The 26,274-nt window shown below is 35.3% G+C and overlaps 4 protein-coding genes across 5 annotated transcripts; 1 reads left to right on the forward strand and 3 right to left on the reverse strand.

Annotated features, from left to right (window-relative positions):
• Positions 1-660: 660 nt before the first annotated feature.
• LOC120264785 (omega-3 fatty acid desaturase, chloroplastic) lies at positions 661-3,479 on the reverse strand. Its single transcript, XM_039272620.1, is given in 10 exon segments — positions 661-1,178; positions 1,293-1,430; positions 1,801-1,881; positions 2,000-2,167; positions 2,170-2,187; positions 2,275-2,367; positions 2,456-2,522; positions 2,609-2,700; positions 2,788-3,150; positions 3,152-3,479. Coding segments are annotated over 10 exon segments (1,350 nt in total). The 5' UTR covers positions 3,290-3,479; the 3' UTR covers positions 661-986.
• Positions 3,480-4,475: 996 nt separating this feature from the next.
• Positions 4,476-14,775, reverse strand: LOC120264784. The gene is given in 26 exon segments (XM_039272618.1): positions 4,476-4,689; positions 4,805-5,006; positions 5,181-5,243; positions 5,359-5,462; positions 5,546-5,620; positions 5,751-5,940; positions 6,017-6,110; positions 6,210-6,265; positions 6,889-7,006; positions 7,409-7,535; positions 7,610-7,613; positions 7,616-7,821; positions 7,920-8,214; positions 8,352-8,479; positions 9,519-9,591; positions 9,698-9,796; positions 9,883-10,089; positions 10,202-10,531; positions 11,130-11,592; positions 12,132-12,207; positions 12,580-12,683; positions 12,803-12,894; positions 12,986-13,039; positions 13,648-13,732; positions 14,190-14,308; positions 14,396-14,775. Coding segments are annotated over 25 exon segments (3,309 nt in total). The 5' UTR covers positions 14,435-14,775; the 3' UTR covers positions 4,476-4,689; positions 4,805-4,898.
• Positions 14,776-14,870: 95 nt separating this feature from the next.
• Positions 14,871-20,914, reverse strand: LOC120264783 (phosphoinositide phosphatase SAC8). Of its 2 annotated transcripts, none has more exons than XM_039272617.1 (20): positions 20,593-20,914; positions 20,430-20,504; positions 19,824-19,951; positions 19,656-19,747; positions 19,478-19,535; positions 18,892-18,948; positions 18,773-18,806; positions 18,456-18,536; positions 18,213-18,319; positions 17,243-17,329; positions 17,073-17,144; positions 16,665-16,729; positions 16,318-16,416; positions 16,078-16,177; positions 15,824-15,932; positions 15,645-15,717; positions 15,475-15,568; positions 15,322-15,408; positions 15,171-15,237; positions 14,871-15,101 (listed from the first exon to the last, which is right to left on the reverse strand). In XM_039272617.1, exons 1-20 carry the CDS (start codon positions 20,855-20,857, stop codon positions 14,974-14,976), a joined length of 1,878 nt encoding a protein of 625 aa, XP_039128551.1. In that variant the 5' UTR covers positions 20,858-20,914; the 3' UTR covers positions 14,871-14,973. The 2 variants fall into 2 exon arrangements, with proteins under 2 accessions (XP_039128551.1, XP_039128550.1); XM_039272616.1 differs by having other exon boundaries at positions 17,073-17,150.
• Positions 20,915-22,039: 1,125 nt separating this feature from the next.
• On the forward strand, positions 22,040-25,953 carry LOC120264450 (gibberellin 2-beta-dioxygenase 8-like). The gene is made up of 3 exons (XM_039272261.1): positions 22,040-22,522; positions 24,249-24,573; positions 25,604-25,953. Exons 1-3 carry the CDS (start codon positions 22,119-22,121, stop codon positions 25,832-25,834), a joined length of 960 nt encoding a protein of 319 aa, XP_039128195.1. The 5' UTR covers positions 22,040-22,118; the 3' UTR covers positions 25,835-25,953.
• The last annotated feature ends 321 nt before the right edge of the window (positions 25,954-26,274 follow it).

Below are 26,274 nucleotides of genomic sequence, written 5' to 3' on the forward strand. Positions count from 1 at the left end.
TTGTTATCGAATTAAGTTTATTTTTGAACTCTAGCTAAATTAGATTTAAAGTTTTAAATAGAAATGTAAAATTAAAACCCAAGTTCAAGCTTGAGCTCATCAAGAATAATAATTAATATAAGCTATGCAAATATTTCCAAATAACTAATTAAAATCTATATTCAAAGCCAGACAACAAATTTCTAATAGTAAATTATTAAAGGATATTTGATCAAAGCTCAATTTGAAAATAATTTCAAACTCAAGTATGAAAGCCAAAACTTTATTAATCAGCCTGAACTTGATTATAATTTGAGCAGGACACAGTTAATAACATTAAATAAATGAAGGAAAACATATCATTTCCCATCATAATATTCTTTGATTAAATATTAAGTACATTTATGCTGAAAAACAATCAATGTAAATATGTTCAATGATTGGTATCACTACATCAAACAAAGGTTCTAATGACGTTATTCAACTGAGAAAACATAATCCCCAGTTTTATGTTTGGAATTTAGTGCAAACAAAAGGACATCAGAGACGCTGACATGCATTTGCAATCACTTGGCCAAGATTTCTTTACTGCACATGCTGCCTGCTGGAGACAAGAAAGTGATTCTGATTTTGAAGTCTCACCTGCCAAAATATGGAAGAGAGAAAACATGTGGTAGTAAGTTCATGAATCCATATATATTTTTTTAATAATATTTCCTTTTGATTAAACTTCCAAGCTCTAAAAGAATGCTGTTCATAATTTCCCATAACAGCACAAAGGAATAAGAATACATTGTGAACTTAAATATAAAATAAAAAAAATACAGTAGTGGAAGAAGAAGAGGTAGCCGATAGACTTCACGATGCGTCTCTTCCGTCTTAACTGGAAGAGGAAAGAATCGTAGATGCGTGACCATGTCCGGCAGTAAAAATTATAGCTTAATGTGTTTGCAGGAGTTGGATTGGTTGTGCTTAGTAGTCATTGAGTGGAGAAGATGCTGAGAGCTTCATCTTGAGTTGTTTTGTGGAGATTCATTCATCTGAGGATCAGTTTGATAGTATACAATGTCTCCGGAATCGCTCACATAATGATCATTTTTCAAGCTTCTTCCAAGATCTTTGAACAGGTGAAATGGCATGGGTCCAGATTTTGCTGGCTCCTTGTAGTACTTCCCCAGCACAGGCTTTGCAGCTTTGGTCTGGTATTAAAATGTAAGCATTAAGAATGGTTCGATAAGATAATATCATTCTTGATTGGAGAGCAATGAACTTATAAAAGGTCTGTGGAATGACAAGAGATGATTAATACTCACTGCTTCTATCAAGTGGTAGTGTGGTATCTGAGGGAAGAGATGATGTATGACATGAGTTCCGATATCATGGTGGATGTTGTTGATCCATCCATAGTCCCGATCGAGTGTTGTTAGACCTCCTCGGAGATAGCTCCATTCCTAGTGAACAATAAAATAAACAATAGAGTGATCAGTGATCTGAGTGAGCCTGAAAGAACTTTCACTTTTAAATGATCGATGAAAACACACAGTATATGAATTGAAGCTCTCATCTTCAAATCAGTAAGGAATATCTTCTGCAATTGTCTTGCAGAATTGGAGACGAAGGAGTATATAGCTTTCATGAAATAAAAGTAGTAGAATTTAAATGCAATCACCATAAAAATATTTGAATGATTATTCAATGAAATGACAAGGAAGAATTTCTAATTCTGCTAAACCTTTTTATATCTATTTGTCCACTTTCAACTCCAAACTAGAGGTTGGCGATGCAAATTCTATAGGATGTAATAGAAAATCAACAACATACCTTCCCACGGTACCAGGGAAGCTTATCTTCATGCCCATGGTGATGCAAGTAGGTCACAAGATCCAGCCACATAACAAATATCTGCACTCAGAAAGCAAATTCAATACAAAATTCAGAATCCGAAAAGGTTCAGAAGATACGCAAAACCAAAAAAAATCACATCAAGATAAGAAACTAAAAGCAATGGAAAGGTTCATACAAAATATGGCACTGCATATAGCTTAATCATCTGGAGAGGACCCAACACCCAACTCAACCCTGCAAGCACCCCCAACATCGCTGTAAAGCAAGTGGAAGATGTTATCACATCCTTCTTCTCATTTGGAACAAATAAATCACTATCCGGGTGGAAATGTGATCCCTTTTTTTCCCTGGACTCCTCGCCCACTGCCAACCAACCGATACAATCAATTAGCACAAAAATATAGTCCATGAATCTCAATTGTTCATACAAACCACTGTAAACTTCCTCACCAGATAGATTGGATAAGCAAGCAATGGAAACGGAACTGAAAACCTGAGCTTCCTGGTGGTTGAATCCAAACCCTTGTAAATCTTCTCAGATAACTATAAATGAAAAACATGGTCCAATAAGTAACAAAAATAATCCAAACTAGCTAACAAAATCCAACGCAGCAAGGATTAAGCCACAAACCGGATGCCATGATTCATCATTCTCTACATGCCCATGATTCTGGTGATGAGTTCTATGACTAATCCTCCTAAGAATCAAACAAAATTCCATCCAATTCAGCATCTAAATTACTGATAAAATCAGAATCAATGTACCACAAAAGAGGAAACATACCATCCATGATAAGGCACAAGAATGGTGGAGTGGAGGAAATGCCCCATGACGCTGTTGAGCTTGGTATCATTAGAAAAGCTCCCATGTCCCACTGCCAAAAATCCAATCAAAAACCATCCAAAAAAATTCCGAAAAAGATGAATTGGAATCCAAGATTAAGAATGGATATGAGATTACCAGTCATGGCCGAGAACGAAAAGAGCCCAAAACATGGTACCCTGAGCGACCCAATAGATCGGCCAGAAAGCCCAGCTATTGAGATACGTCGCAGCCGCCGCAAGGCCAAAGACGACGAGGACGTCCCTGACAACATAGCTCACCGAACGCCAAGTGTCTTTAACCCAGCAGTGCTTAGGTATGGCCGCACGGATCTCAGCCAACCCAAACGGCGGCGGAGAACCCGGATCGAACCGCTCCTCTCCACCCACCTCCTTCTTCTCCACCCTAACATCCCAACCACCATCCTCCTCAACAGCAGGCACTCTCAACGGAGCCGAAACTCCAAGAGCCCAGTCCCGGAGCAGTGCGCGACTTCCAACCCTGAATAGGGCGGCGGATATCAATGGATTGCCCTTTGCTGAGCTTGAAATTCCCAATCTGGTGCCGGTGAGGAACACGGCTATGCAACGCCACCGGAAGAGGCCGCAGCCCGCAGCATTCCGAGAGGACGAAGCTGGCCATTGAGATCCAAAGGATGATGAAGTTCTTGAGAGGAGATGAGGAGATAGAGATGGGTAGATGAGCTCGTCCTCTGAGAACCTCTCGTTTCTCTCCTCTCTCTCTTTCTCCGAGGAAGTGAAGGATGTTTGGGAATGAATGAATGAATGATGGGTTTATAAAGAGAGAGAGAGGGTTTGATAGTTGTGACCGAAACGCAGCCGCCGTTCAAGGAAACAGTAGATTCACTCGGTGCGCTGTTTACTTCTTTTTATTAGTTGAATTTTTTTAATTAATTAATTAATTAATTGTTTCCATTTCATCGGACTTATTAAACGGTCAATATTTCAAATATTCAATAAATTTTTTTTGGGGGAAATTTTCTAAATTTCTTTTAATTTTTATTGGCTGTTTCTTTTTTAATATTAATAATAAAAATTTCTAGTAATTACTAAAAGCTGGATGTACGGCAACCCGTGTAAGAAACTCAACTTTCTTTGTTGACCCGGGTCGCAGTTAGAAACTTAGAAATGGAAATCCTTCGCACGTGTCCGTTATTAGTTGGACGGTGGATTGAAATGACGATGAAGCCCCTGCGAAACAGAGGAATGATATCTAACATGTGTTACATTCTGATTGGCCAACAGAGATCTCTAACAAATAGATTCACCGAATAAATCCAATGACAAGATGACACGTGGCCGACAAATCTAAGTGTAAATTAAACGTGGAACAGGGGGTAGTTGAGGAATGGAAAATGGAGAAATTCTGGTCTCAAAGAAGTCTCACGTGGAACATATTTTGAACACAATTTTAAAATCCAACACGATATATATGACCAGTGAAAAAAAAAAGAGAAAGCATAAGATTAAAAAAAAAATTATTAAAATTTTAAATTTTGACTACGCGTGTATGATGTAATATACATGTGTATTAAAAGATAATAATGAGAACCATTAAATAACCAGAGTTGGATTGGATGTAAGTCAAAATACATGTCTAAATCCGGGAAGTTGAGACACAAATACACAGCTACCAGCCTACCACAGAGAGTCTCTTTTGATTTATTGTAATCTTTATTTCTATTCTAAGTGTGGCTCAAATCTTTTCTCTAAATTATATGGCTCAAACTTAACCTGATCATGATGCTAACTTTCCTATTATTATCTTAATCAAACATTTAGAACCACAAAAGAAGATTCTCCAGCCAGAAAGACAAACACAAAATGCAACAAGATGCAAAATAATACAATATCGGGTTCATGATAAACAAGAATCATCATGTATTATATCATGCAAATCAACCTAATTATTGTACTGTTTCATTCTATGATACAATAACCACAAAGAAAGATGGGGATAGTTGACATATCTTTAGGCCTTTGTAATCTCAAATTTGATTCTTTCATTTGCTTATATCCTTCCTGAGAATAAAATAAATAAATGAAAAAGGAAGAAAAAAACACAAAAGAAATTATCACAAGAATGAAGCAAAATAAGTATTTGTATGAACTATGACGAGTGAAGCACATTACTTACCAGTATTCGCATTGTCGGGGATTGAAAGAAATGTATACTGAAATACTGTATAGTGACTAGATTTAACGAATATGGAGAAGTTGTCATATTTATATCATAATTTCCACCATTTCTTATTTTCCATTGTCTTCACAAGTTCATTGGCCATTTCAGCAAAATTCTCAGCTCCACTCTGCAGCTCTTCAGTTCGTTTGCTCAATCTCTGGTAGAAGAATATTATGATTATGCATGCGAATAATAGTTTATAATATGTTGAGAGAATGCACTTGAAGAATGGATAATAATTTGATTTAGATGAATGGTTTAGATCTTATCACTGGAGAAGTTCAATGATGTGCTTTACAATCCAAATACAGGTTAGGAGTGAATAAACTACCTCAAGTTTCTCTTGCCGTTGAACAAGCTTGTCTTTTGCATGAGCAGCAGCAGCCGCCGCATCCTAAATCACAATAAATGATGCAGAGAGATAATCAGAGAACTGAAGGAAAATCAAATTTTACACGACTAATGATTAAGGAAGAAAAATCAAACTGGGAAAAGTAAAACTGCTGTACCCCATTGAAACGATATTGAGTTAGAATTTCTTGAGTTGTTCTCACGCGTGGTTTTGCGTCAGTTGATCCTCCTTGAAACAATTTTTCTCTCTCCATGTCCTCATCTGCAGAAAAACAAAATGTTGATAAGATTAATGAACATATTGAAATTTGAAAGGCTTCTATAAGAAGATTTTAACATGTTCACCTCTTGCTTTATTCTTATTTATTACAGATGAAGTGGTGGATGTTGCAGGCAAAGCATCATCAATCTCGATGTCATCTGCGTGCGTATGTGGTAAAAACACACAAATAAATACACAGAGGGCACACGCGCTCATGCGCATGCGAACACACACACACAGACACAGACACAGACATAGAAAGAGAGAGAACGAGAGAGAGAGAGAGACCGATGCTCAGTTCAGTTGCTTCAAGATTGCTGACACTGGGAATTGTGGGGTCTGAGAATGGAGTTCTTGCAAAAATTTCTTCCAATTGCTGTGTCGAAATTGGCCTCACAGAATTACCAGCAACATTAGCTTTCTCCGCTTTAGCACTTTTAAGTCCTTTAATCAGGCCAAGGATCCCATGGGTTGTGTCCTATATGGATAAACCTAGATATTAGGAGCAAGTAGACATAGGAGTATATGCAATGGAACTCAGATAAATGTTCAACCTGTTTCTTCTTCTGATGTGAAGAAATCCCAATCGCAGCATCAGCAGCAGCTGCCACAACTTTATCATGAAGGCATGGCAAAGAATCTGGAATTCTGAAAAGAAAAATATATACACATTCAGATTTTACATGTGCCTACCAAATTCACTGCTTATTAAAAAAAGAACAAAGAGAGGTAAAACCGTAAAAATACCTGAAATCATTCTCACAAGCCAAAAGAGAGAGAAAAGCAACTTCACATCCATTCACCTGTATGTTGCTCAAGATAGAAAATCCATAAGGCCAAGAGATAATTATTAAATATTAATAGAGTCGACATGAACTCTGACAAAGCATGCAAGTGGTTAAAAACTTAAAAGCCACTTGCATGGTAATCTAGCAAATGCAAATGCAAATGCAATAGCAATAGCAATATGGGATTCTAGAAATAGTACTAAGCTACTAAGATATGGATACATGAAAAGCTGGAAAAGCAATATAATAACTCAGAACTTAAGATATGGATATGCAGCACGACAGAAAGGAGAGTAATTTGTCATACGAAATAGGAGAAAAAAACCCAAGATGATGCATGCTGAGCTCTATTTGAACATGAGTTACAATTGCCATTTGTTTTGCAAAACATTTTCTTAAGGCATCTTCATTCAGATATCTCCTATTTTCTAGCAATGATTCTAACTTTCAGACCAATAAACAATGTTATATACATGAATGAACTTTAGCATGCATTGCAGGGTGCAAGTTATTATTATTGTTCAATTAAGTTTAGAGAACTTAATAAATGAAAAAATGTGACTAGAAACCTTTATCAGTTATCTAAAATGGACAAGAATTGATGATTATATGGCTCAGGAAACAGCCAAGATACTCACCAAAGCAATCTGCCCAAAATCATAGGAACTCATTGTTTTTTCCATGTTTGCCTTGAAGCTCCATCGTAGAGTTGACATCAAGGAGTTTTCTCCCAGTACCTCTAAATCTGGCAAAGATCTGCAGAAGGTGAAGTAGTATATTTAAAACAATATGAAAGCAACCTTAAAATTATTTGCATAATTGCATAACCAAAGAACATAAGGGGCTGGCAAGCAAGAATAGCACTTAGAATCCAGAGCTTTAGTCAGAGCATCTAAGGGAGTTTTGGAAGAACAAACAGGAAAGGATTTGGCAAAGTGATGGATGCTGGATAGTGTTGATACAATTTGGAGCTTATCAATATGGCTACAGTTTAAAGCAATGTTAAAGCATAGAACATAGAATTCACAATTAAGTATTCCACATACTACTTATAGGTTGAAATTCAGCACCAGAAGAATTGGTAGGAGTATTTCCATGCTCAAGATTGGTAGGAAATATTTACCAACCTTCCATTCACAATACCAAGTAAGAACATACCTTATCTCTATTACTCCAGTCTGATAAAGTAGAATAAGTCCACATGCCTTTTCATCTCTCATCTTGAACAATGTTGTCCAACAGCAGTTCTTTTCAAGGTTTACCTTCGAATGAAGTTGGTGTCCCCCTTTACAGGAAAAGTAATATGTTATGCAAGGAAAACAATATTGTCAGATAAATTGAATCAGAAAAGTAGCACACCTGTAACACTGACTTTAGCGGATACAACCGCAACGCATTCTCACAACAGAGTAAAACATATGAGGCATCACTTGAGAAATGGTGCTCAGATTCATGTGTTTTGATTCCACTCGGATTATTGCTTTGTTTGCTTTCATTCTGGACTGGGTTATCAGTGGAAATATTTGCCACGTTCTTTTCACTCACTGCTTCCAAGGGTGCATCACTTTCATCTGAAAATGCATGGTTGCATTAATGTGCAGTGTTCAGCTGAACAAATATAAGGCTTAACCGCTTGTCTTTATTTTATCCCCACAAAGAAATTACTTGCCTAGGACATACATGGAAATCGCAGCAGACTCCTTTCTGGGGTGCATTGGGCGTAAGTTAATCATGCTACCAGTTATGCTATCAACCATGACAACACGTGCATCCTTTGTTAAGACGTACACTACTTCCTCTGAGTGGACCTTTGCACTTTCGGGACTTGATTGTTTCGGACTATGCAGAATAACACTTGATTGTGGAGTAAGATGAGTAGTAATAGAAATTACAGGAGAATTTGTGCCCGATAAGCAGCCTGTACGAAAGATTACTGACATTGAACTTATATCAAGCATCGACACCTGAAATGAGGACCAATACAAAGTGAGGATGGTTGACAGTTGACCTAGAAACTAGGCATCTCCATGGATCCAAAGATAATAATAAATAAAGTAAAGAAGAACAAGAACAGCACAAAACAACGAGTACATAGATATACCTGACCATTTTCATATCCAACAGCAAATCTGTCTCCAGAATTTACGAAGTGAAGGGCTCGAATGGGTGAATTTAGAATAAAAAATGCTGCAAAACAATGTACTCCATTCCCTTGCTGCACTTTGTGAACTAAAACAAGGTTTATAATATGAATCACTTATTTGAATAAAAAAATTCCAGAAAATTCTACAAATTGCAATGTCCATGTGCCCATATTCTGATGAGGGTAGATCATTCATCATAGTTTTCTTTATATATACATACAAACACGTATAGATATATTCAAATGAAGCATCTTGAAGTCCTATTTATTTAATTCTTTTCAAACTCCCATCTCAGTCAATAGCCATGAACAAAGTATAAAAAACAATAGGTCAACCAAATCCAAAATTATTAGAGATTCACAATTGTAAACAAATGAAAGGCTAATTTACTAAAACAGGAAATTATGGTTCTTTCAAATAGTAACTAGAAATTGCATTAAAAAGAAAGAATATTATCTGCATTTGCCAAGAATGCAGACGCTCTAAACTCTTGAACACAGAAACAGAAAGAAGCTTACTGTCTGAATAAATCGATGTCTACTGATAAATAACTTTGGGGGGGGCATATCTTTGCCAGGAATGTAAACTTTGATGACTTTTTATGATTATAGATGACCTTTGTGATGGCAAATGCAGTTTTGCCTAGATCAGGCTTCAAAGAAATGCACATCAGACAAATATTTCTAACAACTCAATCACTAACTCAAATGGTTATCATTACTAATAAGGCATGATCACTCAATTATTGATTGTACATAACTGGATTTCAGTAGCCACTGTTACTTTCAACTTTTGACAGCAAGGGTAAGAGGTTTTTCATATCGTTGACTTCTCTGAGGACAACTGAATCTTTAAAGATTCCCAAACCACCCATCTGAGATTGATAAAATTTTAGTGTCTACCCTACCACTCCCAGAGAAATACTGGGTTGGCAATAACTTAATGCTTTTGCTTGGTTACTAGATTAAGTCGTATCTTGGCCAGAAGTGAATACTTTCTTTGGTTTAGTTGATCCGTTGCTCTATTTGCACATAGAGATGTTATTCACCAATAAAGCTTTTAAAAGAGAAATTACTGTTATAAGAACATGGGATTAAAACATAATCAAAGTTAGCTCCACTGACCTTCATGTTTAGTTTCACTCACAAAGTGAAAACTTGACTGATCAATACCATCTTGAAGCTTATAAACCCGAACCTGGGCAAAACCATTGCATAGACAAATAATGGTGACATTGTGGTATACAGTAAGTTATTCTCTGGTCAGGGGAAAAATGAAAGATATTAAAGTGAACTGTTCTAACCAGACCAAATTCATTCCCAACAGCCAAGGTCATACTTTTCGAACAAAATTCCAGAGCAGATACCGAGGAATTCTGACCTTCGAGCTCAATATTTGAGACCTAAAGTTGAACAAAGAAGCAAGTCAACTCATCCAGTTGGTATCAAATAAATGTGAATAGTATCAGATACATGATATGACACTAACTTTGGCCTCAAATACAAACATTAGTGACAGTACAGGACTTGTCGCATCCCATATCCTCACAGACCCATCTTGATAACCTGCTATATAAAGTCTCGCAATCCCATTTTCTTTTGGAAAAGCCAACTCATTAGGAACCCCGCCAGTCAAAGGCCACTTAGTACCAGCAGACAAGGAAGATGTTGCTCCAGTTCCCCTTGCAGAGGCCTTCTACAATGACAGAAAGAACCAAAATGACAAGCACTGTCAAATAAGAATTCGAAAGCTCCAAAATAACTTGGACAAATCTGAACTCAAGCCCAAGAAAAAGAAAGCACAGTACCTCTATGAAAGCATTAGAACTGCCGATAGCCAACCAACAGAGCTTTGCAACAGTCAACAACGGATCTATAGTAGGAACTACAGTAGGAAATTTCTCAAATTGCTGAGAAGGTTTTCCATCCTCAGATTTTAAATTGGATAATAAATCACCATCATAAACATTTAATTGCCCTGGATTTGTCAAGATGAAAAGGGCAGCAGTTGAAGCCCTCCCCAGAGCACCTGGTTTTGGTATGAGGATCATGTCAGCGAAAGATCCGTCAAGGTTTAGGTCTGCACGAGAGATGCATCTTAAATTCTCTATTCCAGAGGACCACTCAAGACTTAAAACCTGCAATGGGTACAAGAGTTTTGCTGAGTAATGGAATTTAAAATCTGATATATTAGTCAAGTAATTAAAAGCAAAAGAACAGATCAGGTTCTGTAGTATCAAAACTGCAAAGCTTTTAGTGTGCAAGCCTTTTCAGCATTATAGGGGTAGTTATACATGCATCTATACACTGGTAGATGATGAGATAAGGCCAGGTTATAAAGAAGCCGGGAAAAAACATTTTAATAAATGTCCACTTCAAAATCACCCTAGGCATAGGCCTGAAACCCCCAAAAATAGTCTACTCAAGCTCACAAGTTTAAGCTTATTAGAACGATAAAAGCATCAAATCCTCATAAAGTATACAATAGGCTAACAATCTTTTAAACTTCCTTTAATAAATCAAAAAAGGAAAATACAGCCTTAATGAAGTGTTCACATCAGGTGCAGTGAAGAAAACACTAAGAATCTAGTCAACACCAAAGATTGAACTGTTCTGTTTGGAGGATAATATTAAACAAACTGAATAAACAAATTATTTATATAGAATTTCGCATTTTCAATTTTATCACTTAATCAATAATAAAACTCAAAATGAAAAATATAGTAATAAACAAACCGTTAGAACTTCATCAGAGCCCATTTCATCACCACCATAAATAAATAGTTGCCCTCCTTTATCATTATTTGGTTTACAATTATTGGACCAGTGAAGGATAATGACAGGGAGCCTACGATCTCCAGAAGCCAACTGCAGCTTAACAACATCATTAGTTGATATCCCAGCTTGTTGCTCTTTAGTAGAGGACTTTGCAGAAATGTTCCATAACAATATATCACCATTTATGTAGCCAACAGCAAGGATGGAACCAGTGTCAGATGCCCAGCAGAGAGAGCATATTTCTCTTTCATGAGCCCCATGCTCAGGTACACTGTCTTGCTGTTCATCCCCAACTTCAGCTGTAGTACCAACAGTTCCTTTATCTTTCAGTTGCAACTCTGTGTATCCTCTAACAGTAACTACTCGGCACTCAGAAACATCCCAAAGAATGATGACCCCATTTTCATATGCAACCAACACCCTGTCAAAGGACAAATTTATCAAGCATGCTCATGAATGCAAACACATCCAGAACTACAAAGTACACTTGCCTGCTTCCACGGAGTGAAAGAGATTGAGCATACATATACAAGGATATATGATATGCATCACTCTTAAGTATTTATTCTATAGTGAAAATGAGATACAACAAGGTAACAAGCAGAAGCAGGAGAACTAGATCTTTCAAAGAATACAGGCAAGGCCCTGAATTCAGCAGTATAGTAGCAGAGAATGAACTTTAGCATAAAAGGGCAACAAGTATTTGACAGTCCAAAGTGATTTACAGTATGACCGTCCAAAATTCTAAAGATCTAATTTCCTTCAGAAAAAGAAGGTATTAACAGGCCAAACACAAACTACAGCAGATTTTTAAGACGTTAAGGCAGATTGATAACTCTTACATATCTTTTATAAAAGAACTTTGGAGAATTCCAGATGTTCAAAAGATATATGATTAAATGTAAATATCTGCTATTCCTTAAACAATGAAAAGCTATACAGGTATTATGCCACTTATACCTAGTCCCAAAAGTATATGTTTGCGGTAGAATTCCCACAATCGCTTGCTGACTGGAAAAGGAAATGCCAGCTGCTTCTGTGAACAGATTTACAGATCAATAATAAATATTCGCAATAACTTCCAAAATTCCAAACTTAAGAATCATAAGAAAGCTTTAAAGGATTTCTTCGTAAAAACAACAGTCTATAAACATAACAATCCTTCAAAACAGTGTTCAAGCAATTGCAAAAGTGTGATTTCCCACATGAACGCTTTATGGTAGCTGTCATTTAATCAGTCATGCCAAACCTGAAACTTAATCGGCTACCAAAATGCAATGCAATTCTAACTTGATAGTCACAAACAACAAGAGTAGTAAATTGGAAAATAAAACCAATTTATATTCAGGGAAACAACTAAAAGATCCTCATTCACAGAAAAATAGAAATGAGACCAAAACAAAAATACCATTCAAAGCATCTGATGTGATCTGATATGGTAAGCTCAAAAGTTTTCCTTCTTCAGGATTGTATTTTAATACAGAAATCAACCCACTATCATCACCAACGTACCTACACATATCAGCAAAAATATTTGTGGAAATCAGCACTTAAAATCCTCAATCCTCCGCAAGCCAGATGGCAGCTCATAGGCAATATCTTAATAAATTATTTCAATAGATATGTCATACATCAAGCATGTCCCCTGGATTGTAGAAAAGGCGGTAATGTTGGATTCCCACTGCAAGCATTCACGCAAGCACCTGCATTCCAAATCCCAAACCTATAGAAGACAATAAGCACTTCAACTTATATATCAATGGCCTTAGATAAACCTAGAAATTGAGATACTACAAAATGGAGAACTCAACAACCTGAATATCATTCTCATTAGAGACACCCACAAGAAATCCTTGATTGTGTAAGAACTGCATAAGAAAAATGCATATGGCCATCATTGGTTGTGATATATAGACATCATTAGTAGTGGCATATAGACATGATTAGGTCAGACATATGGACATCATTGGTTGTGATAGAAAACAAAACTTAGCCCAAAGATTATCAGATACAAAGTTTTCTCTAGGAACCATAAGAGAAACATGCAACTGCTTAAATCAATAAAATTGAACGTTTTCCCATTACAATAAAGTCATGTTCACAAAGGCCACTTGTACCACCATGACTCGATTAATCTTCAATAGCAGAAGCAAATAGTTCCAACATCTCAATTCAACCTCCACAAGTTGCAATTAGATGACGCTTCACAACATCCACAATGCATCATTTTAGTGAGAAAATCAAATGTGCAGGAAATGCATGGAACATATAGTATCACAAATATGTGTATACAATTTCATGCACAAATGTCTGCCACATGATGTGAGAGAATTTACCCAGATGGTACTTGTAAAGTAACATGCATAGACATTCATCAATGTATACAGTAAACTTTAATGTATAAAGTATGAAAGGTGTCCAAAGGAACTTCCAGATGACTTAAAACTTATGCCACAAAGGTTTCTAACATACAAACCTCCAAATTTTTGAAGGGCAACTTTTTGGGGGATATAAGAAGGCCCTCAATATTATCACCTCCAATTATTTTGATCCTGCCATCCCTGCCACCAATCATCAATCCAATGAACACTCTGGACAATAAAAAGCCATATATGTGGCATAACCATGCCCATGACTTAAACTTGCAAAGTACACATCCAAAGAGTAATACTAGCATAGACATAGTGGGGCCTTGTGAACCCTTTCATAATAATCAAGCAAACCATATTAAAGAGGAGTGAAATAAGTGCTTGAAAAGGAAGCATTGCTGTTTTCTATTTGATCAAAGTTCTTATTTCGTCACTAAGATTCATTTTTCCACTTTCACATCGCATAAACAAACACAAGAAGTGTGCTTTTATCAAGAGAAAATAGAGAAAAAAGGAATTTTAAAAAAAAATTCACCAATACATTCTCCATTACTTGCTTATCCGTCTCATTTTCTCCTTAAAATCTCACTTTCTCTCCCCTCAATCCAAGAATTGAGAAAAAAGAACAAAAAACCAAAGAAGAACTCACAATGTTCCGATTGCCAAGAGTCTCTGAATGGGATCAAACGCCAAAACCGAAGCCGTATAAGGGACGCCATAGTGAGCAGCGATTTCCAGGTCCAGGTCCGACAAGATCTTGGAACCACTCTGCGAATCATGCCACGCCGCACAATAAGATCCAAAAATTCTCCAAACAAAGAGAGGAGGCAATCAAATTACCAGATGAGTGACTACCTGCGAAGCGGACTTCTGAAAAAGGCGTTTGGCGAACATGGCGGCGATCCTATCCTCTATGCGCCACCTTCTCCGTCCCTTCCGATGGTTCGTGATGGCGTGAATGCGATGCAAAGCTAGGGTTTGGGAGCGATCGCGATGAAGACGAAAGCACGAGCATGCGAGCAATCGCCGGCTCGTTCTCTTCTTTCCTTTCTTGAAGACGAGGTCGAGACGACAGTATCCGAGAAAGCATCGGACGGTGGAGATTTCCTGATCAGGATTGATCTTGCGCTTATCGGACGGTCATGAGCGCCCCAAGACAAAGTCTTCTCAAGTTTGGAACTTGAAGAATATTATTATAATATAAATTACAAAGCTTTGTTTTAGTTTTATTTTACTCTTTGTTTTCATTAACACAAATTGCTGTAAATCCAAGCAGAGAAATGGACTCTCTTTTGTTTTATTTATTGATTTATTTATCTATTTAATGAAATAAATACAAGGATTTATAATCTGATTATGAAATAATAATTGAGTTACAGTTTAATTTAATGTAGAGAAAATAAGATTACAAAGTACAATAATATGAGTATATTTTACAAGAGACCACAAAGACGAGGCCTGGAACAAAACTGTTTTCCATTAGCTTTCACTACAGCCATCACACCAGCAGTCAAACCAGCCCAAAGTACAGTAGAAAAGAAGTGATGCGCATTCCGGCCGGCTGTCGAAAATTAAATGTTAGAGGACGGGTTCTTCGATCAAATGCGGAGAAGAGAGGTGTTGATCTTACCTTGATTAAGCGTGAATGTAGTTACTGTAAGGCCTCCGACGATCAGAACTGAGGCTACTGGGAGATACTGCAATGTATTTGTCGTCGATTGAATGTCAAAAGGCAATTGTTTTGTGTCAATTAAAAGAGAAGTACGGGCCAGAGTGCTTACTGATAATGATTCGAATCCATTCAACTGGAACGGAGACGGTGCGTCTTTGTTGATGTTATAATGGCCACTGATGAGATCTAATGCATCCTGAGGAGAAGAAAGATCATTGATTAAACTGAGGATGATGATGATAAAATGGTAGAAAACACGTACTTGACGAATTCCATCGTGGAAGTTGTTCAAGTAATATCGAGAAAGAGCACTCATCCCATCCTTGATCAATCCGGAAAAGGTCTGTCTTCCATATCTGCCGATATCAATCAATTTAATTAGCATAAAATGAGTTTATTCTCAATTTTTGAACCATAGAATGCTGCATTTACCTGACTAGGTCCCCCTTTAGAGCATGAGTTCCAGAATACTGCAAGCTTACCTCATCTCCATGTGTGACCCATACTGCCAGACAAACACCAATATAGACATCACAAGATAATTACAGGGGATAAGTGCAAATTGGAAGTTAGTATAACAACAAGAGATTTTCAGTATTAAAAGTCCTTACATATATTGTAAATTTCAAAATTTTCGGGATGCATGGAAATGCATTCATTTGAAGAAAAAGCCCCCATTTTTTGCAGTTGTGAATTCAATGATTTCCTTGCCAAATAGCTCTGTCAAAGAATTGCCATCAGTCATAATGACATAACAACTAAATAGTCTGAATTTGAATGTAAGATCAAGTATTATGTTGCCAAAAAGTAAACACTCTGATGTAGCAAATCAATTCACAAGAGAAGAAAGACAAAGAAGGCATACCTGAGTAACATTAGTACGGTCCAGGCAATCAATGCAATTAGCTCTGACTACTCCACTTTGCTCTTGAAGTATTGCTCCTTCGGAGTTGATTAGAAAATATCTGCTCAGCTGGCACAATAATGAATTAAAAAAAGATATTACTTGCAACTATTACAAGTGCATTCCTAGCAACCAGAAATGTATACAGAGAGCAAACATGTATAACAGTCATAAAAACAATATTTTGCCTAACTTGATTACCCTTGTTTTTCAACATCTTCGAAGATTTGATCATAGAGGAGTTGCAGATTATCAAAGTTGCCCTTGCCACAGAAGTGATGGAAGTCGAAAGAAACATATCTGTAATATAATTGTATCAAAACTAACAGATGATAATGGACAATAACTTGGTTCAATGATTAAAACTACAGAACTGATTTAACGAAAGTACGTGGTAAAAAAACCCATAAGATGATTTTCTGGCTCAGACAATTCTTCAATTATGATATATATTAATGGAATAGAGATCCTCTTTTCGATAGCGTGATACTAAATACATAAATAAGATAAAATTGACAAATAAGACTTTAAACATGACTCGAGAATACCTCACATGTGGAAGTTTATCCATTTCAGCAGCGAAGGCACTGCTTAGCTGGCCTTCATCATCATGCTGCAACAGGCACATACAAAGTTAAAAAAGGATAAAACGGAGGACATAATACTTCAAAATTAACAACAAGAATTTTCTTCTAGATACCAATAAATGTGTCCTCTCATAAAGGTTAACACAACAAAAGGTTTTGCAATTTATCCAAATTGCTCTTTTGCAAATATTTTCGAGTTCATTCTTGCAAGTTTAGTAGCTTCACTAAATATAATACGCCTCCTTATGAGTTTAGTAGATTCACTATATATAAATTACACTGCAAGCAAATCCAAATATTTCAGAGCTAGCTCAAAATCAGATGAAATTCCACAACAATTTATATTGAATTGAAATGGAAAAGGCTTACTTTATCAGTTAAGTCAACAGCCACTATCTCTCCGTATCTTTGTTCAAGATCATGAAAATGGCGCTCGACAACCTTTGGCTACAAGCAACAGTTCAGTACATAATACTGAAGCTTCAATTATATTCCTCTGTAAAGAAAGCTAGCAAGGCCAATAAAGCCAATACTCATACCGTCTCTTCATGGCTTATTATGTTAAGTTGCGGTTTGTAACTCAGGTCTACAATTTGTTCCCAGAGAAGGGGAATAGAACCTCGAACCTAAAACATAGACAAGACAAGTCAGTCAGAAATATTACAGATTAGAAGGATTAAGGAATTATCTAAGCTTTCGAAGATTTACAGTATCAAAAACATGAAGAGTCCAAGCAAGACAAAAGTGTTTGGTTTATAATTCTAAGCATCATAACCCATGCTTGCATGCATAATTGTCCAAGATAACGATCAATATTCTAAAATAAAACCTATCTATAAATCATAAGATTACCATCATATCAGACTTGGTTGCTAATATTAAGTAGCACAACCTACCACTCCTCAATTAAAAAAGTTTCAAACCATTCCTTCAGGACTAACACAACCTGGACAAAGCATTGCAAAGGGTGTTTAATCGAAACCAGTAACCAACCCCCGTTGGGAAACAAACTAATGCTTGAATAATCGTTAGAGTTTGATATGATCATAGATACAAAAACCGTAAATAAAAGGAAGTTTCATTTAAATAAACACTGCTATTCAAATTTATTAGTTGTTATTGAATTAGCTTTAGTTTGCTTTGAATTTTTTTTTTTTTGTTTTGAATTTAGTTAGCAAATCTACTAGGATAAGTTATTATTTGAATTTGGAGTTGTTGTAACTACGGCCCACAATAAGGTCACTCGATCAAGTTTGAAGTTTGAGCAATAAAAGCTTTAGCTTTCTCTCGTGAGAATTTCCGTTCCTCTATTCCTCTTAAGCTGGACGTTCTTAACTACTCCTCCAATATTTTCGGCGTCATTTGTGAGAACTAACCTATATTTCATCTGGCAAATTAATGCTACTAACTCACGAATGAGGCATAATCCTGGTCACCAAAAATGCCTTATTTCCAATTTGAAATGGTGTGCTATATTGCATATATTGCAATATTGTATCCGGAAATCACCTGTAAAAACGAAGATTTAAAGCCCTCAAACTCCAGCAGCTGTTCAGTCTCTAGAAAATTAGCCGTGTCGCCTTCAAGATTGGCTCCTCTTCTCCACATTCTGGTACCTGAAAGAATTTAAGTGTATCGCAATGAATGAACTCAATTGTAATATAACAGATATAAAATGGTTTGAGTTTATCACATTTGCTATCTTTATTTTAAATAACTCTGCATGAATGGCAGTGATGAACATAATTGTACCTAGACGCCGGTTGCATCTTCTGGATAGCAATGTAATTTTAGCAGACAAATTTTTAATGGTGAATTCCGCAATCTGAAAGCGTAGGACTCTGTTAAGGTAAATGTACAGCATATCCATTCTCTTATAATTAAAACAAAAACTGTGGTGTCCAGACCAATATCAAAAACTCAAATGGCAAGAAAATAAACATGGATGAAACCACCACCAGAAGCCATGTAAGATGCAAATGCATACACGAGCAAATGAACACACTAGGCAAGGTGGAAATCTATGGAAATATATGGAAGCCTATTAGGCATTCACAGCTTTAGGATATTTCCTTGAATCATGGGGATGATGAAGGAATCAAGCTGCAAGAAGAAAAGGACAAATGTAAATATAAAAAATTGTATGATTGATCAGTTTATATGTGAATCCTCCATGAAATCACCTAACCTTGGCTTCAATAAGCTCTTCCAATAAGTTCCGGTTCCACACAAAGCGAGGGTCAGCCTGATGAAAAAAATAAAAAAGAATTAAATCTGCATCACAAAGTTGCTCTACTAATTCACAAAGTTCCACACAAAACTGTTATTTAAACATATGCATCTATAGTACCTGTATTCCCAAAGTTGCTCTACTAATTAACAGATGAATGTTCTCTTCTTCTTTTTTGTGAGAAAAAGATGAATGTTCACTTCTTCATGGATATTTATTTAGTTATATATTGCAGTGATATTTCTAATTCATTTAGGAACAAATTGGTGAAGTGTGTATATCACATAAAAAATACACTTTGGATTTTGTATGAGATTATGAATATCAGGTTACACATAGTATAACAATCAATGACCATTTTTGTGAAACTAATTACAGGCATCAGAAGGCCAAAGCATAAAATTATAAGTATTGGAAAGATGACAAGGCAATATACCTATTGAATAGGTATGAAAATGTTACCAAGTAAAATTTTAAAAAAAAAATATCTAATTCAAAATAAGAGACTGCACAAGCCGTCAAAGGCCAACATCCTTTAAATAACCTGTTTCCAAAGAGGCTTGTAAACCCTTTCCTCAGCTAACTTGCATGTCCTTTGTAAACTGGAATAAAAAATGTGAAGTTAACAGTAGCATTGCAGATGTAATTTTACAGTAACTATCATGAACTAGAAGCAAATTCCAACAGAAATGTTTCTAAGATGCAAGGATTGAGGCACTTACTTCAATGTCAGATCCATTTCATAGGAGTAATATAATCCAGTGGTCGATTCAATAGTTCTCAAAAGAGTCATGAAGTAAGCCTCATCCCTCTTCTGCATAAAACAATCTTTAATGTAAGATTCATTTGCTGATAGAGGATAGATAGAATAAGTAGCTGAGACAACAAACTTCTTGTGAGGTTGAATGCCTTAAGGCCTCATTGCAGCAAATAAATTTAAGAGACTTCACACGAAAAACAGAGAAACCATGATAAGTGCCCATTTCCTCCCGAGCCGTGATAACAAGCACGTAAATTCCTGCATTAAATAAGAGAAATTAGCTCAGTGAGTCCTTCAACCAATACTTACAGAGAAGTAATTTAACAGCAACATTCCAATATTAACACTCTGTTTACTGACAAATAAACATTCTTCTATTTAATACACCACATACAACAACAACGTCAATAAGATACCATCCCAGATAGGTATTATCTTCAGAAATAGGATTGATTCGTTCAAAGGGAAATTAACAAGAGGAAAAAAGCTTCACTTGAAGGAAAGTTCCAAATAAAGAAATCCAGCCAGGAAAACAAATAAACAGACCAAAAAGCAAAAGAAAAATAAAAAGACAAAACATCAGCGTCAAAGTATCAAACAAAGTCGCAAACTAGCATTTTTATACCATAAATTCAAAGATTAGTCACAAAACCAATCATATTTCACCACAATTTCACTGACTGATTAAACACACGAACAAAAAAAACACAACAGATCATCAGATAGGAACTCATACCTGCAAGTAATCGTATAGTCCCAACCACTCCATAAATAGTCATGACTTTACTAGGATTTGCACAGCTCGAATCCTCTGCCAAAAACAATCGCCACCAAATCGAAACAATCGGGAAAAAAATGAAAAACAAAATCATCAAATTGTTGGAATTCAGCAAGAATACCAATAGAGAGGGGGTGCAAGAAGCCATCAGATCGGCCAACGGAGAAGGCGAGGTCGGGGGACTCGAGATCGGTCGATCTGATGACAAACTTATCAGGGAATTCCAATAGAAGCATCTCCCGGCAACAAGAGCTTCTCTTTCTCACCGGCGCCACTCCGCTATCGATGCAGAGCTTCTCTTCTTCCATTTTGGAGGAGCTTGAGGCGATTGGGAGGTCCTTCGACAAACGATCTCGGAGATCTCGGCGGAGCTGGGAAGTGGCCATGGAACTACGGGAACTCGTTTTCCGTTTCGCAAACGCAAACAGGAACTTCCGGGAAAATGCTACGTTGTGGATTGGGCCCACGACGATTAATGGATTGGGCTCATGCGTGGAATTTTATAGATAAGATCCTTCAAATATTTGAAATTATATATATATATATATATATAGTTTTGACTAGTTTTACTTTTATCAGTAAACCTCGCCCAATTGGAGTGATTATTAATTTTAAAAATATTAATTAGTAGAAGCTTAAATTGTATAAAGAATATAAAATTTTAATATTTGAAATTAAAAAAAATATAACAAATTAGGTGTTATCACTTCAATAGAGATTTTACCGAATCTATTTTTTGTTCTTCGAACATTAGTAATAAGCTCTCAATTAATGAGAAAATATTACTAATAAATCATATCTGCTTTGTTGGGGGCAAATTAAATTTTCTCTGGCATCTCATTTATTAGTTTCCACTTCTAGTAAATTTGTCTGTTTTTCTCGATATTTTTCTTTTTTTATTTCCTTATATATATTTTTTTAAATCAATGCATTGATAATTACTAAACATGAACAAACTTGTTGCAATTTAAGAACACAAATAGTTTATATATTGTTTGAATTGAGTTCTAAAAAAAAATTCAATTTAGTAGAAAATGTTTTTGGAAATAAGTGTTTCTCAAGAGTAAGTTAAGCATTGTTTTGTATTTTGTATTTAGATTAGCTTTTCTGTAAAAACAAAAATTTTATAAACATAAACAAAAAAAAATTTGTTTTTCAGTTTTTTTATGCTTATATTTTTTTAAAAAAACTAATGCAAATATTATTTTTTTTTTTAGCTTAAACTTATAAAAAAATTGCTTTTAAGCTTTCTAGAAGCAAATTCAAATAAGGCTTTAATTAGACACCTTGTCTCAATAGCTTGAGATGTTATCAGTAGTTACTCCTTTTTTAAAAAAAAGCTAATTAAAAAAAACATAATACACAACCCGAGGCAATAATAAACAATCCACACAAGATAAGACACTCACTTGCATACATAGTTTATAACAATAATTTAAAAAAAAATAATAATCATACACGTCAGCACCAATGATAAAGTAACCACGTGGCAATCATTCATTGGTCACTACGTTCCATAACAACCCTATTCCCCCACTACCTAGACTCTCTCGTTCCCATTCTCCCGCCCATCATCATCCCCCTCTCTCTCTCTCTCTCTCTCTCATTCTCCGTCCCTCTCGCCGTCTCCATCCACCGCCGGCGACGATGACCTCCCCGCCGGACAACTCCTACCCACCCCTCTTCCGCCAGATCCAACCCAATCCGATTCCCAGAACCTCAGAAGACGAGATCAGCCTCCACATCCCCGTCATCGACCTGGAATCCCTAGACGACGATGCCCTCGCGGCGGCTTGCAGAGACTATGGCTTGATCCGGCTGGAGAACCATGGGATTCCGTCCGATCTCTCGATGAAACTCCAGAACGAGACGGCGAGGTTGCTGAGCCTCTCGTTTGAGGAGAAGGAGAGCCGGTTCCATGGCTCTCCGGTGAGTTACTTCTGGGGCACGCCAGCGATGCGAAGCCTTCGGAGCGTGAACTGGGTCGAAGGTCTTCACATCCCAATGGATCAGCTCCGATCCGACGTTGATTCCTCTTTTTCATCGTTTAGGTACTTCTCTTTTCATTGGCTTGTCTTCTCTTTGTTTTTTCTCCCTTTTTTTCCATCATCACACTTGCTTTCATGTCAGTCTCTTTTTGCTGTGCTGCGCCTCAACGAGATTCATATATATATATATATATATATATATATTGGGAATATATATACTAATTTTTACTTTTTTTTAATAAGTTTTGTTTTTAAAATCAACATTTTCATGATTTTCTTTGGGTTGATAATTAATCCATTTATCTGTTTTTATGACCGATTTTCATTTCATTTTCCTAAAGGAGTAGAGATTATTTTAAAGATTTTAAATTCAAGATTTTGACATCAATTGGAAAAAAAATTCATATTGAAATTTAAAAATAAAATAACAAATATATTTATTATAAAGATTTAGTTATTTCCATTTATATGTTTATGGTTTTAAAAAAAAATACAAATTTTTTTATATAAGAGTTAAAGGTTCGATTTTCTCTCAATGCATGATTGAACTCAAATAATAATAAAAGACATGTGTGATGATTTATCTATATTATCAAAATAAATATATAAATAAAATTAACATATAACCGATTGATCATGAGTTGTCCACAATTATTTTTTTTTAAATAGCTATATAAAATTTGATCAATATAATATATATTTAAAATTTCAATTTGGAGTGTAGTTATTGAACTTATCTTTATCTTTGGCTATATACATATATCTTCATTAGATTGAAAGCTGTGTAAAAGATTTTCTTCTTGATAAATATTTTTAATGTTTTTAGAAAATATATTTCCTGTATTATTTAAGCCTCTAAAACGATGATGGATGTTATTTTTCAGTAATATGTATCCTAAAACGTGGGGTGTGAATTTAAAAATATTATTACTTGCCATGCATTATGAGTGTTTGAATTGGCCACCAGTGAGGTTGGATCCAGATCATTTAGGTCCGTTCATTGCCACCGAGACAATTCATGTCATATCAGTTCTTGGTTTCACTTGCTAATAGGTCAACCCCTACAAGATCTGAAATATTCCTTTCAAATAAATAGTATGTAACCTGGTATTTAGATTTTGTGTCTTTGAATAAGTTTGGTTGGTCACTGTAGCAACATCTGAGTAATCAAAAACACTTAATTTTTATATAAAAAATTAAAAATTTAACTCCCTCTTAATTATAATGATTAAAGGATAATAACATTTTGGTTTAGAGTTACATGTATATATTATTAAAAGAAAGAAATTTGGCTGGTTGATATGATGACCAGATTGAAATTTATATTTTGAAGCAAGTGAAACAAGTTTTATATAAAATTAAAATTTTTACTTAAAAAATTGAAAAATATTAATGAGATTGATTGTAAATACTGTTAAAATTAATTTTTTAATTTTGTAGTATATTCTAGTGGGTTTGTTATGTCTGTTGTTTTGTCTTGACTGTCTATTTTGACGATGGGTGTATTTTTCTTTTGCATAATAAATTTGGTTTATATATTTTTTTAAAAATAATAATAATTTTTCAATTAATTTGCGTTATGTGTGATTTGACATTCAATGTCCTTTTATGAATTTTATTTTATTTTGAAATTAGTTTGTAAACCGATATCCATCCCTCATGCCAGACTCCCCCATATCATCAATTAACATATCTGAATTACATGAAATGACTGAAAATGCCATCTAGTGGTCTTGATTAAGCAGGGTGAGGGTGACTAGAGTAATTATTATTACTGAAATGGGTCCAGGTCTTTAGGTGCAGAGTATGGAGAGCATATGGCCAGGATTGCAAGAAAAAAATCTTTTGATGCAGTGGCACGTGATCTCAAGTTAGACAGCAGCCAATTGGGGTCATACTTAGATGAGTCTCATGGCATCCTGCGAGTGTATAGATACCCTCTTTGCCCGGACGTGGGCAACTACTTTGGCATGGATACACACACAGATAGCTCTGTTTGGTCAATTCTAAACCAAGACTCTGTTGGAGGTTTGCAGATCCTGCATGGCAACCAATGGCTCCATGTGCCCCCTGTCCCTGGCTCTATCATTGTAAACGTTGGCGACATGTTACAGGTACCATTCTCTGTTATTTTGCTTGTTGCTCATGTGTATCAAAAGCCATATATAGATATATAAGAGGATGAAATTATCTGCTTGCTTGCGCTCATAAGTTTAAATCTACGAACATACGGTCCATTACTGTTTAGTAAATAATATAAATGTGTTTATAAATAGGAGCACAGTGAAACAGTATTTTGATTTTGACCATTCAATCAATTTGTGTATAATACTTGAAAAAATTTGAACCATCCAATTCTATTTCTACCGCATCTACAACAACCAATTTAAAAACAAAACTTAAATTGACATTGTGCTTAACTACAAATATTCTACGATGTTTTTCTCTATATATGTGGAGGTGTCAAAACGGATTGAACTCAACGTGTGTTGAGTTCGGACAAAAAACAACGTAGAAAAATAAATTGATGTATATACTTTTATTGATATTAAAACTTAGTGTTATATCATTTGCTAATGAAGCTGCAAGACTTGTCTATGGCATGATATGGGCTATTTATACACTTGCTGTATAGAGAATAGTATACAAGAGATAAGAAAATATAGATATTGCTTACATTCTCATTAAAAAGGAATAATTGCTATTATTCCATGTAAACACCATATTTACTCATTAACTTTGACAAATCCTTGCTTTGTTTGTTCAAGATTCAAGATTCAATTGAAGAACCATATAAGGGGAATGAATTATGTGCCACTTTATTTTGAGGATCCAGCATTTCTCTTTATTTACAGGAAAAATGAGAAAGGGAAAATAAAGTTCAAGAATAAATATATGTTTTAACTGTAGAAAGCAAAAGGAAATAGCTTTTTTTAAATAGTATACAAGCAAATTTGATTTTTACAAAGGTAAGTATAGCAATTATATGAATATAATATATTTGCTTTCTATTAAACTGATTATATGGGTTGAGTTGGCACAACAACCTTGACTTGATATTGTTACATTACTTCTATGTGCATAATAAATGCATATTATTACATATATAGAGATGCTGATTTGCATTTGTAATTATGTTGGCAGGCCATAAGCAATGATAAATACAAGAGTGTCCAACATAGAGTTTTGGCCAACGGTGATAAGGAGAGGATGTCCCTGTGTTACTTTGCTTTCCCAAGAGAAGGTGGTGTGATTAAAAGCTCAAATTACAGGCCATTCACTTACCAAGACTTCAATGCTCAGGTTCAACAAGATGTCAAGGATTTTGGTTTTAAGGTTGGACTGGAGAGGTTCAGGATCAAGAGCCAGGGTTGAAGACTTTCTCTTCTTCTTCTCGTTCTCTTTGCTCATACATTTTAATGTATTTTTGAACTAAAAAGTTTGTGTTAAAATTAAATGCAGACAGAGGGGCCTCCGGCCCTCCCCTTCCGATCCGCCACTTTTTGATTTTTAATATATTTTTAATTTTTAATTTTTTTTATCTTTATATATTTTATATTTTTATATTTTCATTATATTATGTTTTTAAATTTATTTTTCAGTTGAACGATGTGATTTATTTATTTTCTCATTTATTAGTATTTTAATTTAATATATAATCAATATAATTTAATCTTAATTAATTTTTAAATTTTAAAATAATAGAATAAGATATTAAATATTTTTTTTATTTTAATGTTTAATCATTCATATCATCGAAAAGATAAACAAACATCTCAAATAAATATTTATTAAAATAAAATTTAAATAAATTT

This window comes from Dioscorea cayenensis, chromosome 7, assembly GCF_009730915.1.
Source record: "Dioscorea cayenensis subsp. rotundata cultivar TDr96_F1 chromosome 7, TDr96_F1_v2_PseudoChromosome.rev07_lg8_w22 25.fasta, whole genome shotgun sequence".
NCBI lineage: Eukaryota > Viridiplantae > Streptophyta > Magnoliopsida > Dioscoreales > Dioscoreaceae > Dioscorea > Dioscorea cayenensis.

What these genes read in the sequence shown, in the direction of transcription:
- LOC120264783 (XM_039272616.1), bottom strand. Translation starts at nt 20,857, where the DNA reads ATGGCCACTTCCCAGCTCCGCCGAGATCTCCGAGATCGTTTGTCGAAG. An exon ending in AAGAGCTTATTGAAGCCAAG is followed by an intron (nt 18,807 to 18,891) that starts GTTAGGTGATTT and finishes TTCTTCTTGCAG; the next exon opens with CTTGATTCCTTCATCATCCC. An exon ending in TAATAAGCCATGAAGAGACG is followed by an intron (nt 17,151 to 17,242) that starts GTATGAGTATTG and finishes TGTTGCTTGTAG; the next exon opens with CCAAAGGTTGTCGAGCGCCA.
- LOC120264450 (XM_039272261.1), top strand. Translation starts at nt 22,119, where the DNA reads ATGACCTCCCCGCCGGACAACTCCTACCCACCCCTCTTCCGCCAGATC. An exon ending in TCCTCTTTTTCATCGTTTAG is followed by an intron (nt 22,523 to 24,248) that starts GTACTTCTCTTT and finishes AAATGGGTCCAG; the next exon opens with GTCTTTAGGTGCAGAGTATG. An exon ending in ACGTTGGCGACATGTTACAG is followed by an intron (nt 24,574 to 25,603) that starts GTACCATTCTCT and finishes TTATGTTGGCAG; the next exon opens with GCCATAAGCAATGATAAATA.